At 38.1% G+C, this 20,943-nt stretch overlaps 1 protein-coding gene across 1 annotated transcript in view; it reads left to right on the plus strand.

Annotated features, from left to right (window-relative positions):
- Positions 1–10,627, plus strand: part of KIAA0825 (KIAA0825 ortholog) — a 19,064-nt gene extending 8,437 nt beyond the window's left edge. Inside the window, exons 2-3 of the mRNA XM_009884329.1 lie at positions 4,698–4,866; positions 9,953–10,627. Of these exons, the coding sequence (XP_009882631.1) occupies positions 4,698–4,866; positions 9,953–10,627 (844 nt within the window). The remainder of the gene's footprint in view (positions 1–4,697; positions 4,867–9,952) is intronic.
- The last annotated feature ends 10,316 nt before the right edge of the window (positions 10,628–20,943 follow it).

The raw sequence follows: 20,943 nt of genomic DNA on the forward strand, positions 1-20,943 counted from the left end.
CCAAACCCGCCTGGATGCTGTCCTGTGTAACGTGCTGTAGGTGACCCTGCTCTGGCAGGGGGGTTGGACTAGATGATCTCCAGAGGTCCCTTCCAACCCTGACCGTTCTGTGATTCTGTGAATTCTGTGAAAGGTTAATTTTTTTCTTTGAGCTTTTGTATTCACTCCTTTTTTAGTATTTTGGTGACTATTTTTTTCTGTTTATGTCTGAACAGTTCCACAGGTTGAAAGAAAAGCAGAATCATCTGGAAGAAAAGATTGAGGCCTGATAAATATTAGGACACTGTCTGATTTAAGTACTTGTGCCACAAACTGCTAGACACAATGAAAATATTCTGAGAAATCTTAACCTTTTTTTTTTTTTTCCTTGGGTTTTTTAATTCTTCTTCGGAATCTCCTAATGACCACTGTCAGAGACGTGGGGACCTTACATCTGATCAGGACCAGCTATTCTAATGTAATACCAGCAGGCTAATTTCACAGAGTCACAGAATGGTCAGGGATGGAAGGGACCTCCGGAGATCATCTGGTTAGGTTCAGCAATATCTCAACATTGATCACCTTAAATGATCCCCTAAAACACAAATTGTATGCCTCACCTTATCATTAAAGTTTAGAGTTTCAGAGAACGTTTCACAAAACACATATGGAGCACAGAACCAGTTAACTATAGTAAATAAGGAAAAAGCATTAAGTACTGAACTGTGCCTGGTTTCCCTGTTTTACTCCAGATCTGGTATTCCTGATTTAGATAGGGTTGCATGGTTGTATTTTTCCATTGACTGCACATGATTTTAAGACCATTTACACTACTATCGTCCATGTATAGTGTCAGTTGACATCATCTGGGTTGATGCCTCAGTTTGTTCCAAAAAAAGGAGCTTATTTCCTACACTGAACTTACTAAAATGTATTTGCAGTTAAACCTTAATGAAAAAGGATTATTTGGGTGAAAAAAGGAATTTAGTACTTTACATGACTTTTTGTAGTTGTACTTTTAAGAATAAAATTCATTAAATATATTAAGCACATTTTTCACATTTTTAATTTTTATTGATGTATTTTGTTTGCAGTTTTTAAAACTTCAGTAAATTTCCTCTGTAAAAAAGGAAATCAAAGTCTTATTTTCCCTACGCTGATGTGAATTATAGTTTTAAATACTAGCCTACATAGGGAGAATAATTGTAATCCTATTTGGCAGAAGTCTTTTATTTAAAATGATTGCTTTCTAAACTCAGATAATATAGAATAATTTTTTTTTTCCAGTGGCAGCCTAATTCCTAAATATTTCATTTAATGTTGTAATACTTGTAAAGGAATAACTATCTGTAATTAACCATGTTCATGCAATACTACAAGTTGACAAAAATCTTAAAAGAAATAGCGCTGTTCTTGAGAACATGTTTACCTGTAGTATGTTGTAAGTAAATATGATGAAAATATTTTTATTCAATGAAAAACAGTTTTAGTCCTAATTCAATGTTTACTTTATTGGAACAAAAGGATTAGATAAAATGAACAGACATCGTGATTTGTACCTACAGGAGGGGCCACTGAAATTTATCCGCCTAATCCCCTTATCAGTGTTGGGACAAATTACCAAAATATCTGGTCTTGAGAAGGCTGTCGCCTATTCATAGCTTGTAGCGTATTGGCTTGCTCACAGATTCCTCGGTCAAAGATGAGTGTAACAACCGGTTCCTAATTGAAGCAGATTGGCACAGACTAACAACAGTGGTCCCTTTTAGGATGCACAATGCCGTAATCTATTGGGTATGATTGAATGAGGCACATCAGCACACCACAGTAAAAGCCTTTGATGGTGTCCCAGGAGGCAAGGTGTATGAACAAGGCATTCAGTTTCATAGTCCCGAGAACAGGTTTCACAAGTTAAAAAGATAGACGCCGATCTTTTGCCAAGTTTAGAATTGGTACTCATGGCAGCGCCATCCCTTCAGGAACCTGAGTGGGCCACAGGCAGAGAGCGATTGTTTTTCGCGGAGGTCCTTTGTGCTCCTGATGAGGTCGTTTGATGGTGGGAAGATACTTGTTTCAGTCCACTTCATTTTGAGCTCAGTCATGCTCGGTAAAATCTTAATACTTTTGCATCAATTTTACAGAAGTGTTTTACAGGCCACTCATGTATTCATAAGTTTTGAAACTTTTTATATATTTTAGCATTAGTTGTAGTTACTGAATTTGTTTTCTGAAGATAAAACAGCTGTAAAATGCGGTGACTTTGTTTTGATAGAGTAGATGCACTGTGAATGGTTTACCTCATGTCTTTTAAGCATAAAGCAAATACACCCATAATTCTTAGTGAATACAATTAGATATGGGAAAATAAGCTGTTCAAAATGACCTACTTATTTTGATTAAATTTTTCTTAGAAGTTGTATAGTCATAGTTTTGGAAACAATGTATGTAATTTTTTTGTGACATTCAAAATGCTACACTTTTTCTGCACTTACATTCTTATGATTGTCCTTGCATTCTATAATTGTAGTTGACGCAGTTTTCATATTCAGCTTGTTATTATTTAGTACTCTATTTTAAAGAAATAAAAGGCACAAAACGAAACCTATCATAGATGATAAGTCTTGACGGCATTCTCAGGAAGAATATACTTCTCTCTTTTGTGCTTGTTTTAGGTAACTTAAAAATAAAAGGAAAATGCAACTACTGTTTATCTCTGAACTTAATTTAGTGTGATAACTTGCTTATTTTTTTTCCACTGCTTTTTTTTTTTTATAATGTCAATCCAAACTAACAGACTCAGTTCCCAAAGGTAGGGATGACACTGATTTACTTTATTGCTGTTGATCAGAATGAGTCAGCTAGTACGGATTTCACATAGATTGCATAACGTCTGTAAAAGAATAAAATGCAAATCACTCAAACAAGGAGAATATCTGGTAGAAAATCGAAAAAGTATTTCTTCCACATACTGAAAACAGTACTGCAGGCAGAATTAAACGATGACATATACTCAGTGGGTGACATGCAAGATGGTCTTTCATCTCTGATTTCTTGTTACAGATTGATATGCCTTAGTAGTATTTAATATTTTTTAATAAAAATTTAATATTCAAAGCAGATTATATTTTTAATAAAAATACTTTCCTCCAAAAAGATGCCATTTCATGGGAAATGGATCTTTCCACATGGAGAAGTTATGCAGAATATAATTTAAAACTTTATGCAAGGTGGTTTTTTTTAAACTGGAGGTCTTTAAATTGTTATTTTTGTCACAGTGCGCAATACACTTAAAGATTTTATTTGTTTTCCAGTTTGTTTTTGTTCCCTCTCCTCTTGTTCTCCTTTTCTCCTCTCCCTGGCCTCTTTTCTAATCTTTTTCTCTTGTCTTCTTTTGCCAAAACTAGTCAAGTTTGAAAATGTTAGAGAGGAGTTAAAGAAAAACAATCATACTTCATGTCTATAAAATGGAGAGGCGAGTGGCAGTATAATAGGCGAGTGTTGTTTGGCTGATGTCATGAAAATAGACAGCAATAATATCAAAAGTATCTGACATTGAAAAATACCTGTAAAGAGCTGAGTCTCATCTAATCCCTTAAGTCTACAAAGATGGAAAGAACTAAATTTTAATTTGTGTTAAACCTTGCATCCTTTAACAGCTGTAAGAACGTAAGTTGAATAACTCACATACTCCAAAATAAAATTCATATAGTAGTGAGAATCACTTTGCACTTCAATAAATCAAAACTGGCATCAGTCTTATTGTTGACTCCATTTGTATTAAATCTAGATCTGCCTAGATCTAGTCAATACTACTTTTCTAACTGAAACTATATAAAGTATTAAGCATTGCTTTTTAAAAAACAGTAGTTCTGAAATACCGAAAAGATTTTTTTGTGGGGAAAAATGTAGAGTTAGATTGTTTGTAGGTATGTTGTTTGTTTGTTTGTTTGTTTTCATGTAAGTGTCCACCAAAATAGAAATAGAATAATTCTGGTTATTCAGTTGTTGTTGTGATTTTTTGCAACTGAAATCCCTGTAATAACCGTACCAGCTGCATCTGATTTCATAAACAGGATTATGATTCTAGGTGAATGTTAAGGAGTCGATCAGCTCCTTGAAAACACACTCTGTTTTCTTTGAAATATTCTGATGACAAAAACAAGAAAGAAAAGATCTGCTTTCTCAGCACAACTGACTCTAAAATTCTTTTCAGCATTTTCTGTGATGTCAGTGGGTCTTTAAGAAGTCATTAATATATGTTATGTATTATAAAACAACTGCTGATTGCTAAAGTGGCAAAGTGACATGTTCACCTTTGAATATGGTAGTTGATTCAGTGTTTATTCTCTGCTTTAGCTAATTAAGTACCAAAGACTGGATCTGAGGTTGGGTAGTGTCTTGTTCACTTTATTAAAAAATACAAGATTATTTGAGAAGTGAGGCAGTACTTACTCCTACTGAGAATGGTACAGTCTGGCCTGAACAAAATTTATTTTAGCTCTAACTCAACTGTATTTAAATGTTAATCCTGCAAATTCAGGCCTTATTTAGTGAGAGTAATTTAATCTGTGAAGAAGGACTAGTGTCACATTAATATGAAGCAGTTTTTCTTTTTAAAATATGGAATATATAAAATGCTTTTATCTCCGAGTCACCAAAAAAATCCTGTGATTTGTGGTTTTGGTTTTTGTTTTGTTTTGTTTTTTTTTTTTTTTTAGCATAGAACAGTGTCTTAAAGACCTGCAATCAGAAGTAAATGAAATATGTACTGATGAAATACTTCAAAGCACAACTGACTGCCTTCAGTGGCTAAACAACTGCAATTTTAGTTCTCTCAGACCCTCTTCTACACACCATGGAGAGCTGATGGAGTTCCTTAGGACCCTGGTAAAAACTATTTGCTAATTGTTTACTAATAATTTAATGTTTGGGAAAGTTGGTTATATGGGTGGGGGATGTTGAGGTTAATTAGTTTTCTCATTTCAGTCTTCACTGTGGTGAGGATAGTTCAGAAATTCTATTACAAGGCTTGGTACTGATGTCTGCAGTTATGTTATGTTTCCTTTTGACCATGCCTTAAGTAGACAAACTTGGGACAAAATCTCTTCACGATCCTACCATGTATTGAACACTGCTAGGACTGTTTTATAAACATGTCGGTAAAACACATCTGCAGTTACTGTCTACACCGGGGCTGTTACTGTCACTGCTTGTTCTTCACTTGTATCAGTATGAATTTAACTTACCTAATACCCATTATTGTCCTTTATGCATTATTTAAGCATTAACTTCCTACCTATTTTTTTCTAATTAGAAATGTTGGAGCTATATCCATTGTCCTAGCGAGCTGTACAACTACACGTAACCAGAAATCAAATTTCACTTCAACAAAAAATTCCATCATTTTAGAAGGCATTTTTATCCAAAATTTTTATTAAAACTTAGCCTTAGAATATATGTGTGGAAATGGAAGTCTGGAAAATTGAATTGACTAGATAAATGAAGGATGATACCTCAGTAAATAACAGCCTGCAAGTTTATATATAAGCTATGTATATGTGTGTTTATATGATGTACATATATATGAGTGCCAAAACAAATAAACAGTATCCAGTGGGTTGTTCTTTCTCACTTCCATGTCATGGTTTAGTTGTAGGACATTTAGGCTAAGGTTGGATCTATCGGCAGAGGAAAACCACTGTGGAGAAGTGGAGTATTTTCTCCTATGGGACTCTCTCCTGGCTAGAGCTCGAGCTACATCAAATTGCCTCTCAGTTTGTTAATTCTTAAAACTGGTCGTTGATCTTTCAGTCACCCTTGAATCCACTTGATATTAAGATGTATTGAATGAGGAAGTCCTCTCTAGAAACACCATGTCTTTAATGTTCATGTGGTGAAGAAGTGATTTTGTCCCCTTCGAACACAGGCGATCAGTATGAATGTTGCTGTTAACAATCACCCTACTCAAGGGTGTCAGACTGCTAACATGTCATATTTAATCTAGACAAAATGAGAGAATCCCAGAAAATGCTGACTTTTGAAATCTTTTGTTATTCCACTTAGCTCAGTTAGATCCTTACTTAAATGCCCTCGAAAGAGGTCATGGCCATGAAGACTTAACTTGTGTCCATTCTCTGCTTTCTTCCTTCTCCAAGGTCCATTCAGGCCATATACCTGAACACCAGGTGGCGGCATTTGTTTGGGAAACACCAGAAGGTCCCCATCTCTGGAATACTTCAGCTGTATCTTACACAAAATGTGCTTTCTAGCTCTTCCGCTGCCCGGGAGCTTACCGGCTGCGTGGTAGCCTGGCTGTGGGCTCTAGAGTCCAGTTAAGCCTTGCGAATGGCTCTGTGGCAGGCTGCTAAACAGGCAGCAATGTGCAAGAAACCTTAAAGTATCAATTCTGCACAGCTTATCGGGAAAACATCTGGAGCTTGGGAACTTGGACATCGCTGTTTCCAGGCTCATGGCTTCTTAGATAATATAGCCTGTTGTGTAGATGAGACTACAGATGAAAAGTGTCTATGTATTAGCATAGACAGCCCATCTGTAAGAAGTTATACTCACAGTAGATGATGTTTAGCTCCATAAACAGGTCTACAGTAAACTATTTTCCATAATTTTCAGTATTAATGAGATTATTGCGATCTGACCTTTCTAAAATGTGTGTCTCCATCCATTGAACTAATTACTCAGTTGACTTAATTTCTCACTGGCAAGCTTTTAATTAAGTATTCTATAATACATCTTCAATAATAGTAACCTTCCTTCTACTTCAGGACAATATCCCTATTCATTGTTATCCCTTATTATGTGTCTCTATTTTGTTAGGGATTTTGTTTATCTTTTAAGCTGCTGGAACAATTAAAAAAAGAGTGCCAAGTTCTCTATGTGCTTTGGCTGAGGTGCTTTATTTAGGTTTATTGTTAGAATGCTATTCCCGTGCATTTATGCACTCTCATAGAAATAGTGAGAGTTTCTTCACGAAGCCTGAAAATGTTAATTATGTGAAATTTTGTCATTCTGTGTACTGTTTTGTAATTCTAAATATTTAAAAAGCTGACTATGTACATGAACACATTTTCATTGTATTCTGTTCCTGCTAAAGTAACGATACACTTTTTTTTATGAAATCTTTGTCTTACAGGATTTGTTTATTGATGTGATAGGTAATAGCCTATAGTAGGTCGTACTCCAGTTGGTAGACCGCAAGTGTTTTCCTGTATAAAATAGTCACTAACTTTCTGTGTTGGTAAGAGAACTTTTCGTGCTTCTCTAAAACCTTTGGATACTAAATTGGTTCTTTTTCTCTTGAATAGTTTTGGCATCATCTTTTGAAGTATTTTTACAGATTAATTTTCAAGTAGAAAAGCTTATGTCAATATAGGCAAAGTTCAAAGAGACTTGATGACACTGTGTTTTCAGAGCTTCAAAGTTCACTTCAGGGGCTCTTTTTCTGAGTAACACTAAGTCTAAGATGGCATCTGCAAGCTCACTGTTCTTAATGCTTTAGTTTAAGTTGCAAAGGGCTTGAAACAATACTTAGATTCTTACTGGCTTTCATGAATAAAAATGTTTCTGCTTAACCTCAAAAAACAGCAGTAGGGATTTGCTTGGGAGGCGTTTTGGATTCATCATCCAAAGGCATCAGTTACATTCACTGTTTTGACAGCTTCTCTTGTTTTGTTCATTTCAGAATATAGTATTTGAGCATGATTCATAAAAAAAAAATCTTTACGCTCCAGAAGTCTACCTGTGGAGACCTGACTCTTCAACACAGTGGTTACTGATTAGGGTTTCAGTTTACACACAGAGACATGTTCTCTTTGGGGACACAAAACATTATAGAATACTTTAGTAAATAATAAAAGAAAATCAAATCAGCCTTATATATGTGCATATTGATATGTATGATTTAAGATTTTAAGTAGTTATACATATTTCTATCACATGCACATGCTTTCATAGGATAATATTTGACTGGTAATTTCCTTTATTATTCTGTCTTCCACGTGTTTTTCCTGCTTGTAAGTAAAAAAATTCATAGGAAACATTCTGAAATAAGGATGTAAAATAGAAGAAATATAGCTAGTCTGTTATTTTTAAGGCTTTCTTGTATGGGAGGCAATCGTGCTCTCTGTATTTTGTTCAGAATTAGCTACTGTGGTGCAAGTCTTTTATTTTTTATTTTTCATCATGGAGCACTCCAGAGGAAAGGGCAGTAGGAAGGTCGAACTCTTGTTTTCTCCCATAAGAGTGCAACAGTTCTGAATCATCCAGTGCAAAGAATAGCAATTCTGATATTAAAAATTGTTGTGACTCAAAAGCGGGGGTGGGGGAAGTCCACTGAAGATTTTGTTCTTAATTTTGTCGTTTTTATATTTTTATAGATTATCTACTCATAAAAGCTTGCTACAGTAGAAAAATGGAACATTTTGTATTGGAAATTACTATATTTAAGCAATACTGTACTCAAATTTGATTTATTTCTTTCTTTTTCAAAATGGGAAAAGAAATAAAACAAATAATTTCCTCAAATACTTTAGGTTAAATAAATCTGAAGGTGGAAGGTTGCCGAAGGTTTCTTTACCAGCCTTGCTTTATAGGATGGAGTATAGGTGGGAGACCCAGGTAAAGGACATGAGTGGAAAGAGCTACCCTTATCTGATTTGCCACAACGCTTGTCTCTGTTGGAGAGACGTGATGGGAGGTGGGGGGCAAGTGAGAGGGCTTCTAGATCCTGATTCACCTAAGGCTTGCCCCCTTGGTTCCTGAGAGCCAGAAAATCAAGAGTACCACCAATTTCAGTCAGTTTTCTTGTGACTGTGATGGGGAAATGTGTAGTCAGCTGTCGTTCAGCTGGAGGATTGAGAGCAGGTCTTTACAAATAAAAAGCTGATGGGCCTAGGACTATAGCCAAGGCCAACGTGCAGCAGGAACAACGTTGAGGATGTGGGATAAGGGTTTACGACAGGCAAGTTTTTTTCTCTGAGAGAGGAGGGAAATTTTGGTGTCCAGTGACCACGGGACTTCGGGATGGTCTTCCACTCATATATTGGACACACCTTGTTCATCTAAATGGTTTGTCTCATACATATTAAAGAAAGCTGCAGAGTACTGTTTAATTTTGTGTCGTTCTGGGCCAAATAGAGAGCATTGAGCTGTGACAAGAGGACCTGCTGTTTGCTGCACAGCCTCTTGAACTTGAGGCAGCTCTAGGGTCAGCGATCCTGGCCCTGGACCAAGAGGGGAGTTCTTCGAGCTCAGATGAAGTAGGAACAGTACGTCCATCCATGTGGTTTCAGCTGCTTTGTTAATTGGCTTCCTTCTTCTCCAACCTGTACAGCTGAGATGTATTTAAAAGTCACTATATTGTTAATGCATTCGTCTGCATCTTGGTTTGACAGGTTACACAGCTTCTTATTTGTCTGTTCTGTGTGATCTAAGCCTGTTCAGTTCTTAAGAAGTTTTCGATTTTAGTTCTTTTAGGGGGTCCTGGGAATACTATTTTATCGTTAGGATGTCCCCGTTGATGGTTGGCTGCTGAGCCAGAACATAGAAAGCAACGATGTTTCATTTCATAAATTTCTGTCTTGGTTTTATGAGCAAAACCTGTCATTATCTGTGTAAATCTTGAGTAATTTTTCATACCATCTTCCTTCAAAGATGTGTGTGTGGACCACAAGAAGCAGGCTGCCAAGGCTTACCTAATGAGCTTTGCAAAGCTGTCCTTTGAATTGTGGGTTAGAATTGATTGAGAAAAGAGGTTGAGGATGTAAGAAGGATGGGAAGAGGAATGTGAGTTATTGGAGTAGGTAGACAAGGAGATGGATTGGTGCATAAATCCATGGGAAAACAGGCTTTGTTATTTCTGTTGTTTATATAGCAATTTGTTTGAGTCTCTTATTTACTGGTAAAATAATTAGCATTGGAAACATTTCTAAAATACTGTCTTATTTACCTTTGTTAGCAAAACTTGCTGAGGAATGAGCAAAACCAAGAAGAAATGATACTTCACTTCCTTCTGGATCTCTCTAGCCAGTGTGGTGTCTCATTTCCCTGTACTCCAAGTGGGACGTCTTTTGAGTTAACCTCTTCCCTTCATGCCATTGAGGATGATACAACTACGGATGTGAAATCTCTCTGGGATGATGTGAGACTGCATCTTCGACGATTTTTAGTAAATAGACTGCAAAGTCAAGGAGAAACAAATACTAATGCGTTACAACAACAAATGGAGTTTAAAACTCAGTGCATACAGCAACTTTTGTTTCTTTATCCTGAATCAGAAGTCTTAACCAAGTATCAAAATATGCAGAATAAACTGGTTAGCGATCTTCTGCAGAACTGTATTTTGTCTAGTTGTGGTGAAACAAATTTTGATAAGGTGGTTCATGGTTACCGAAGTTCCGTACCCACATTGTGCACAATGATAAAAGAGGATTTGTATATACTAAGTGGAACTATTGATCCTTCTTCATCACTGAAGTTTATTAATGAAACTTATCTGGATACCATCACTGAAGAAATGACAGTTCTTCTTGAAAGACTTTGTGAGCTGCAGTTCAAAGAAAATGCTCTACATATAGTTAAGGCAAACAAGATTTCAAAGAAGCATAGAGGAACAGTTCATGCTGTGGGTTAGTAGCCTTATTTTATGCTCATTGTAGTAAGATATTATTTTAATTATACTACTGTTTTAAATATACTTGATTAGTTCCCATGAAGAGAGATGCCTGATATTATTAATTACAGCTTTATGTGTTAACCATCTTGATGCAGTTGAATTATAGACTGTTTCAGAATTGGGAGGAAAAAGGTTTTGAAGTGAGGGAGAGTATCTTATGCTTATGTATATAGAAACCCATTATAATTCACTGGGTAACATTGACATGTCATAGTCATTTTTTTCAGTCTACCTTATTCCAACTGCTGAAATATATAATAGAATAAGAACTATTTAATCCAGATTTTTTTAAAAACCAAACTCTTTAGTCTTCTACTCTCACTTTTTTCAAATTGTCAGAAGTTTAAAGGAGATTATGGGAAAGTCTGTACAATAATGTCACCATGAAATAGACACAGATTCATACACCAGAGCTGGCCCAAACTATGCAGTTTCTAATTTAAAAAAAAAATAATCCTTTGAGTTTTGTAGTCTTGTGAAAGTACAGTAAGTTAGATTAATGCTACCTGGTCATTTCTTCTTGTTCTAAGGAATTTAAGGCAGAAAAGGAATCTGCTATTGATGCGGTATTTTCTGTATTTTCATCTTCATTTCTGACACGCTAATTTCCAAAGGCAGGAACAAATCTTTAGAAAAAAATACAGAATGGAAACTTTCATAACATAATTGCATGATTGTATGTAATTGCTCTTTCAGTGAAGGGTTTGAGCATTCCTCTGTGCAAGAGCTGTTTGTTTAAAACATAGCCTTCCATAAAGGTGAAGTAGTTTGCAGACAGAAAATATTAAAAGTTTAGAATCATGTGAAAAATCCAGAAACAGAAGATAAATCTTTCGGTTGTACAACATACACAAAAGGTGAGTGAGGTCATGATTTGCCAGGTCTGCGCAGAAGAAAATTACGCTCTTGTGACTTTTAAAATCTGTATACATGTTAATGTAAGCCGACTAGAAATTCCACTAGAAGAACTGCAGAAATAATTTTTCAACTGAAGCTGAAATGTGGAGGAATATGTGGAACATATGAAAGATAAGGTGAGGGAAAAGGCATGCAGGCAGATACTGTAAAAGGCATCATCCCACTGATGCCTTAGTGGGATGGACTGTTGGTGGGAAACAAGGAGAAGTAGTGTCAGATTATGAGCAGTCCTGGCTAACCAGGGAGGTCCCAGCTGACTGAAGGTTGGCAAACATGACGCCCATCCACAAGAAGGGCCGAAAGGAGGTTCCAGGGAACTACAGGCCAGTCACTGTGACCTCGGTGCCTGGGATGGTCATGGAACAGATCATCCTCAGTGCCATTACATGGCACATGCAGGAGAACAGGGTGATCAGGCCCAGTCAGCATGGGTTCGTGAAAGGGGTCGTTCCTGACCAACCTGATCTCCTTCTATGACAAGGTGACCCGCTTAGTGGATGAGGGAAAGGCTGTGGATCTACCTGGATTTTAGCAAAGCTTTTGACACGGTTTCCCACAGCATTCTCCTGGAGAAACTGGCTGCTCATGGTCTGGACAGGTGTACTCTTCGCGGGGTAGACAACTGTCTGGATGGCCGTGCCCAGAGAGTGGTGGTGAATGGAGTCAAACCCAGTTGGTGTCCGGTGACAAGTGGTGTCCCCCAGGGCTCGGTGCTGGGGCCGGTTCTCTTTAATATCTTTATCAGTGATCTGGGTGGGGGGACCGAATGCCCCCTCAGTAAGCTGGCAGACGACACCGAGTTGGGCGGCAGCGTTGGTCTGCGGGAGGGTAGGAAGGCTCTGCAGAGGGGTCCGCACAGGCTGGACCGATGGGCCGAGGGCAGTGGTGGGAGGGTGCACAAGGCCAAGTGCCGGGTCCTGCGCTCGGGTCACACCGACCGCGCGCAGCGCTACGGCCTTGGGGCAGAGTGGGGAGAGCTGCCGGCGGAGAAGGCGCTGGGGGTGCTGGTCCAGAGCCGGCTGAATGCGAGCCAGCGGTGTGCCCCGGTGGCCGAGCAGGCCAACGGCATCCTGGCCTGTGCCAGGACCAGTGTGGCCAGCAGGACTGGGGCAGTGAGGGTGTCCCTGTGCTGGGCACCAGTGAGACCCCACCGCGAATGCTGTGTTCAGTTCTGGGCCCCTCATGACAAGAAGGACGTTGAGGTGTTGGAGTGTGTCCAGAGGAGGGCAACGGAGCTGTGAGGGGTCTGGAGGACACGTCTGATGAGGAGCGGCTGAGGGCCCTGGGGGTGTTCAGCCTGGAGAAGAGGAGGCTGAGGGGAGACCTTCTCACCCTCGACAACTCCCTGAAAGGAGGGGGTAGAGAGGTGGGGGCTGCCCTCTTCTCCCTGGTGACGAGTGATAGGACGAGAGGAAACAGGTTCAAGTTATGTCAGACGAGGTTTAGATTGGATATTAGGAAACATTTTTCACGGAAAGGGTTATCAAACACTGGAATAGGCTGCCCAGGGAGGGGGTGGATTCGCCATCTCTGGAGGTGTTTAGCAAAAGGGTAGAGGTGGTACCCGGGGACGTGGTTTAGAGGTGGTTTTGTCAGGGGAGGGTAATGGTTGGGCTTGATGGTCTTAAAGGTCCCTTCCAACCTCAGCCATTTTATGGTTCTGTGATTAATGTTGAGTTATGAAATAAATGGCAAGAAATGTATCTTTGAGTTACATGGTGAGATGGGAGTCAGTGCAAGAATTAACTGGCAAAAAAATTACTGGTAGAGAACTGGAAGTCTGTAACTTAATTTTTCTTCCAACCTCAAAACAGCTCACAAAGATTTGGAAGTTCAGTTATCTTCATTTTACTTCTAAGACATGGGGATTAAAGTGACCATAAGAGTGGCTCTTTTAAAAAAAACACACATTGCTTGCTTCTATATTACAAGAAGGAAGAGAGCAGTCCTTCAGTCTATTAAGATAGTAATTCCTCTGCTTAAATTTTCTTTGCCACAAGATGTATCTTTACATGTTTTTGTGCCAGCACATCTGTCAGGACAGATTTCCAGTGTACAGTTCTATTGTATATTCGAAAGAACAGAGGAAGATTAAAATATACAAAGTAAATCCTGGGACCGGCTTGCGACTTTTAAAAGATTTGCTGCAATTAATTTAAAAAAAACCAAACAAACAAACAAACAAAAAACCAGAAAACCCCAAACAACAAACCAAAACAACCTCTGTATTTCATAAATCCCACAGATTTTTATTTTCCTTCAAAATGTATTAAAGGTCAGATTCGCAGGCGCAGCAGCTGTCCCCTTAGCACCCATAAAACGTGTTTAGAAGTGCTGTTTGTTAATACCATTTAATCCTCAAAATTACTTTCTTCACAGTGGCTGTCATGCTCATGTGTTTGTCTCTTCACTGTATAGTACTTCATATTATTTTGCTTCAAGAGGTTGGTGTGGGAGGCAAGCATTGATTGGCCTGCAGTCTCTTGTACCAGTTTTCTGCAGAATTGGACTGTTCTGGATGATCTGTGGTTATGAACTGCAGTCAGCCAAACAATAAAGCGACAATAGTGAAGTCAGCAGGCTAGAGCAAAGTAAAGGGTCAGAGTTGTGAAGTTACATAGGATTTTCTTTTTTTTTTCATTTTGTGGGTATGTGATAGCCTGTTATTTGGTATTAACCAACTCAAGCAAAAGTTATACTCGTGTCATTACCAAAACAATTATTACTGAATAGTTCACTGTATGTGAGCTTGTATGTGAAGAGTCTTTTCTGGAAAGAGATTTGTCTTCTAAATGTTTGAATACACTATGTTTGTGCCACACTAAGTCAGAAAAACTTTTCAGTGTGCACTGAAATAGCTATCCTGGAAAAAATTCTACAGAATAACTGTTTTGGGAGGTTTATGGTGGCAGACACGTTCTTAGTGTCAAGCGGCTTTTCCTGCTTGGAACTCTTACCAATTTCTGATACCTTTGCTGCCCTCCCACAATTGAGAGTGAAAGTCTGTACTTATGCATGGGTTCAGTTAAAAGACAGCCTCAATAGGTTGCCTTGACAGCGATACCCCATTTTCTAAGTATCAAAAAAAACGCGTGCTGGAGCATGGAGAGAAGGGGAGAAAGGGAAGGAGATTTTTTTTTTTTCTTAGCTTAAAGTTATACCAATGTGTATACAGAAGTACACCAATGTGTTTCTTAATTTTTGATGTGTGTTGCCTCTGCCCTCTGGGAACCACCAAACCAGCACATTTCACAACAGCAAAATAATTTAATCTAGAGCATTCAATTGGGACTGTTATCCCAGAGGTGAAAAAAGGGTTTGTGTTTACTTAGTCCACCCTCAGGGAAATGTGTTTTTTGGTTTGGTTTTTTGTTGGCTTTTTTTTTTTTCTTAAGAACTACTGTAATTGATTCTACTATATAGAAGAGGAAAAAAATAACAGAAAATAATGAAACAATGCTAGAACCTCAGAAAACTTTATATGGATGACCTACTTCTGTCAGGAAAATATAGGTAGTCTATAACAAGCTTTAACAGAGTTATAAATCTTTAAAGTATTTCATATATAACAATCTATTTGTGAAGTAAGGAATTAACATTTTTGTTTTCATATTGTATTAGAACAGTTATTTGTCAAGTACTGTAATGAGATTGTATCTGTTTATCAGGATTGAGGATGAGCATGGCTTGAGAGAGAAGCTGGCAAAATGGGATGTGAAAAGAGGCAAATTCTTTGGAACTTGGCATCTTTGATTGCCAACTCTAGGGGAGGCAGGTGGTTTTATGTGGTAACTTGATCCTGTTCCCAGTTATATCAGTGACTCTTATTACCTTTAACAGTTCAGGATTCAGCCATTAGTATTTGGACATTACTGTAATAGGCTTTTATCTAGCAAGGGTGATAATTTCTCTGTGTAGTCCCAGCATATCATTGATGTTTCCAGTCTGCTAAAAAATATCCGAGGAATATTTCCCAACCCCCTCCCCCCAAAATATTTTTCGATGGAATGTTCTAAGGTGTTGTGCCAGTCTTTCTATCATATTAATCATATTCTTTCAAAAGTTTATGTAATGTTACAGTATTTAAAAAAATAGTAAAAACGTTATGTTTCTATTAACATACTTGGCATGGAAAGAATCATGCAGACAGCTGGTTTTCAGCTTATCTCTTATGATTTTTTGCTTCAATTTCCAGTGTGATATTTCTCAGAAATTATTTGCAGTAAGTCCCTTAAATGTGGATTGTACTTTTACCTTTGAACCTTTTTCGTGTTCCTTTATTTACAAAAATGTTAAACTAGTTTAATCGGGCATTACTGACCTATCTTAATCCTTCATCTCTTTTAGATGAAGAAATAGCTACTCTTATAAGTGATAAAGCATCAGCCAAAGAAACTTAAAAACCATGAAATTGTACACATTTTATGTATTAGTAGAAGGTTTTCTTTGGGTTTATTTATGTAATTTTATATATATATATACACAGAGAGTGTAAATACATGTGTAGACTAAGTAGCCTATTTTTTAATTTCCTGTGGTTAAACCTAAACAGAGATTAGAGCTTTGAGTTTTATTTTTTGTGACGTATTCAAATTCATTGGCTTTATATTTTCATTTAGTCACAAACTTGCCAGACACCCTTGAAGGGGCTCTCAAATCTCAAATGCCAATTTTGTTTGCATTTGCAATAAAATCTATTTTTATTATATTTAGATAATTACTAACTTTTAAAATCTTAATTTTGTTTTTAAAATCGGAGGCAATACATAGCGTGTTCATCAAAATCAGTAGTTGCTTGTTTCTAAGAAAATATTATTGCAAAGTGGAGGTAAACTGAACTGATGCAGATTTGACTACATACATTTTTAGCTACAAAGCAATTAAATCACCTTTGCTGATGTATTTTAATATTTATATTTTTCTCTTTCACCCCAGTTTACCATACTCTTACTTCGGTGTCCAGCAGGATCCCTTTCTCTTTTCTTTCTTCTGGTCAATCAGATATTTTTAGTTTATTATCTTTAAATATTAATGAGTTCTTAAGGAACATAGTGTGTTCATGGAACACCTAATGTGAATATGGCATATATCTAAGCTTGAATAGAAGGACTTAACATTGTTTAGAGGAGCTGCACTTGTGCAGTTGAGCTGAGAGCAAGAAGAGACATAGTCTTTGGAATAATTTGTTGAAATGAAGGTAACTTTGGGACATTAAATCAAAGTACTTGGTAAGGAAAATCTATTTTGAGGTCACTTATCCTTACCTATTCCCAGCAATTTGCTGTCCAGCTAACTTATCGTGGAATCATAGAATGGTTTATGTTGGAAAGGACCTTGAAGATCATCGAGTTCCAACCCCTCTGCCATAGACAGGGACACCTCCCACCAGCCCAGGTTGCCCAAGGCCACGTCCAGCCTGGCCTTGAACACCTCCAGGGATGGGGCCTCAACAACCTCTCTGGGCGACCTCTTCCAGTGCCTCACCACCCTCAAAGTGAAAAACTTCTTCCTAATGTTTAATCTAAATCTCCCCTCTTCCTATCACTCCATGCCCCAGTAAAAAGTCCCTCCCCAGCTCTCCTGGAGCCCCTTTAGGCACTGGAAGGCCACAATAAGATCTCCCCGGAGCCTTCTCTTCTCCAGGCTGAACAGCCCCAACTCTCTCAGCCTCTCCTCATAGCAGAGCTGCTCCAGCCCTCGGGTCATCCTTGTGGCTCTCCTCTGGACACATTCCAGCAGGTCCATGTCTTTCTTATGTTGGGGACTCCAGAGCTGGATGCAGTACTCCAGGTGGGGTCTCACGAGAGTGGAGTAGAGGGGCAGAACCACCTCCCTCGCCCTGCTGGCCACACTTCTTCTGACGCAGCCCAGGATACGGTTGGCCTTCTGGGCTGTGATTGCACATTGCTGGCTCATGCTGAGCTTCTGGTCAATCAGCACACCCAGGTGCTTCTCCTCAGGGCTGCTCTCCAGCCATTCCCCGCCCAGCCTGGCTTTGTGCTTGGGATTGCCCCGACCCAGATGTAGGACCTTGCACTTGGCCTTGTTGAACTGCATAAGGTTGGCTTGGGGCCACCTCTCCAGCCTGTCCAGGTCCCTCTGGATGGCATCCCTCCCCTCCCGCGTGTCTACCTCGCCACAGAGCTTGGTATCATCAGCAAACTTGCTGAGGGTGCACTTGACCCCACCGTCCATGTCGCTGACAAAGATGACAGTACAGGTCCCAGTACCGATCCCTGAGGAACACCACTCATCACTGCTCTCCACTTGGACATTGAGCCATTGACCACAAACCTTTGAGTGTGACCATCCAGCCAGTTCTTTATCCACCGACTGATCCATTTGTCGAATCCATGTCTCTCCAATTTAGAGACCAGGATATCACGTGGGACAGTGTCAAATGCTTTGCACAAGTCCAGGCAGATGACATCTGTTGATCTTCCCTTGTCTACTGCCGCTGTAACCCCTTTGTAGAAGGCCACCAAATTTGTCAGGGAAGACTTGCCCTTGGTGAAGCCGTGCTGGCTGTAAACCAATCACCTCCTTGTTTTCTATGTGCCTTAGCACATGTCCTGATGCATAAATCAAGATTTCAGGTTTTGGAAGAGGTCTAATGTACATACATACGTGTGTGTATGTACAAGTGTTTGAATATACACATGAGTAACTGAACACAAATATAAACGTAGTGCTAATGTATAGCAGTCAGATGTAGGAAAAGAATACCGTTAAAAATTCTTAGGAACTTCACAGTATGCAATCTTTTTGTTTCATTTTCTAATGGAATTTTCCTTTTACACACCCTGAATTATTCAGTTATCCCTTTCTTGGTGTGGAGCTGGGAGAAACTGAAATATATCCTCAAAACAGGAAAGCTTTCTTTTTCTTCCAAGATTGGCTTTAGTTTGCTGTGATTCTATACTTTGCCTATGTACCTAAAGATTTTAGACAGACATATTTGTAAAAAATGCTGCATCCGAACTGCTGAATTGTCTCTCTGTGTTTATCAAAATATGATGCAATATTAAGCAGTACTATTGCTCCATGTATTCAATGTAAAAAGACCTGGCACAAGAAAATTCTCTGAAACAAAGATTTGGCCTTATGAGTCATTTTCCCAAAATAAACCTAAATAAGAACCAAAAAATAAGGATTTTGTCTTTAAACACACTGAATTTTGAAACATTGTTGCTGTCACGACGTTCTATGATTTATCTAGATGTTATGCTAAGCATTTCCATATTTTGAAGTGCATGGTGAATTTTTCATTAGGACACGGTGGTGTTCTATAACCTTCTGAATTGTCATGCAAAAAAAAAAAAAAAAGTAATCTGCAGTAGTTAACTTAAGCAACAGAGCTTAGGGATTCATGGGAAGTTTATGTGATTCTCCATCTTTTTTCACAGAAACTCAATGAAATGAATAAAAGCAGCCAACCATGTTAAGAGGACTATCTTATGCCAGTAAACAGTGTTACATAACATTAGCCTGGAGCTATGTAAACTTCAAAATATAGATGCATGCATTTAGCTTTCGAAGTAATTTGCAGAGAACTTTAAGCTTCTCAAATCTAAAAGCTTCTACTACTGCCTGACAGTGAAAATGACTTTTTTTTCTTTCTCCTGGCAGAAAACGGGAGTTTGATATAAGTTCTAAGTTTAGTATATTGACATAATACCATCTAATAAAACCTTACTTTTACTTTTGTATGCATTTCTATGGGTTACAAGATGAAAAAAGAATGCATGTGTGAAATATTTGGTTGTAAATTTAGTTCTTGGAAAATAATATACAGATTAATTTAGAAAGGGGAGGACAATGGAAAGGAAAGAGTAAGTACTTTTAACAGAACATTTAAAAAATGTGAAGGAGGAACACGGGGACTTCTCATAGTTTGTGATCCACAAAGACACACAGGAAGAAAAAAAAAGCAGGTGACTGGTTTTTTTTCTCATAAATATCCTTAATCAGTCTTAGAAGAAAATAACTTTTTTATCATTCTTTATCATTGTTTTATGACAAACTAAAATAAACAAGTTATCCATTAATTTTAAAATATACTTATCACAAGCAATATATACAAAGGCAAAGTGTTGTTTTTCTGTTTCTCGCTGGTAACTTCAGAAACGCATTTTTAACTTCATCTCAAAGGCATTTAATTAGATCATTAAGACTCGAAGCTGCACAACAAAAATAGGGTGTTGTAGAGAGAGAAAAAATAAATACTGTTGTATTTCTCAGGTAGATAATAATATTAAGTGTACTGCTAAGCCTAGACCTTCGTTGAGGCTGACTTGGCTGGAGCAGCTGTAATTACTTTGTGCTGCTCTCCAGGCGGCAGTCCTTTGCTGGGTATTGACAGTGCCTCCCCACTGGCTCCTGTTTGTCCAGGAGCTCCTGGCTCGTCTATGTAAGACTTGAAATAGAGTTTTGGGTTTTGCACATTTGACTTAAATTTGATTTCTCCTCAACATTCACGTGCACATGGCTTTATTTCCCCTCATTTATCATTTCCTCCCTTTGAAATAAAGAACCTTAGTTTCAGACTTGCTTTTATCCTTCCATTTAATTTAAATTCAGTCAGTTTGTGTTCTCTTGAGCTACTATTATTGCCTACAACCAATCTTCTATGATCTTCATCTTATCTATCAAAAAATATGCCTAAAACAGCATTGATACCTGCTGGTTTAGTGACTGCATGATGAAAAAAACAGTTATTCATGTCTGGGAATAATTAGGACTCAATAACTTTACTATAACTTATTCTCCCATTTATATCTGGAAATTAAGGAATGCCAGACTTGGTTTCATGTAATTAATATTTATGTCTTTGCACCCTTTTTGAGATTTCTGTCCAGATTACAATCTATAGCGGATAATTTACAATATTTATGTTGCAGTTACAATAGCTTTTCCATCATGTTTTCTTATCTGCAGTCCATTGTTGAAATCTGGCTTCTTAGAAGTATGAGGAGAAAGGGGGAGGGTGTCTCAGTCACCCGGCTTACTACTGTTCTGTCCTAGAAAGTCCTGTTGCATCTTTCTGAAGTGCTGGTAAGGCATGTTAATGTAGCCCACGTGGATTGTAATCTCCAGTATCACATCCTGCCTCAGCAGTTCAAGATCATTATGTTGCCCAGATCCTCGCATTAGTACAAGCAAGTTTTCATTTAGATCTGTAATGTGTTGCTCAGGGCCAAACATTTTAGAAATACAAAATTTTAAAATTAATTATGAAGTTTTATGTAGAGGTCCTTTTTGGTTAATTTAAGCTTTAAAATATTCCCAAGACCCGCATACCTATTGTAGTGGCTTTTAGACGCCATAAAGACAAAAATAAAGGAGCAATAACAGAA

The sequence above is a fragment of the Charadrius vociferus genome, unplaced genomic scaffold (genome assembly GCF_000708025.1).
Source record: "Charadrius vociferus isolate BGI_N301 unplaced genomic scaffold, ASM70802v2 scaffold744, whole genome shotgun sequence".
NCBI classification, from domain to species: Eukaryota; Metazoa; Chordata; class Aves; order Charadriiformes; family Charadriidae; genus Charadrius; species Charadrius vociferus.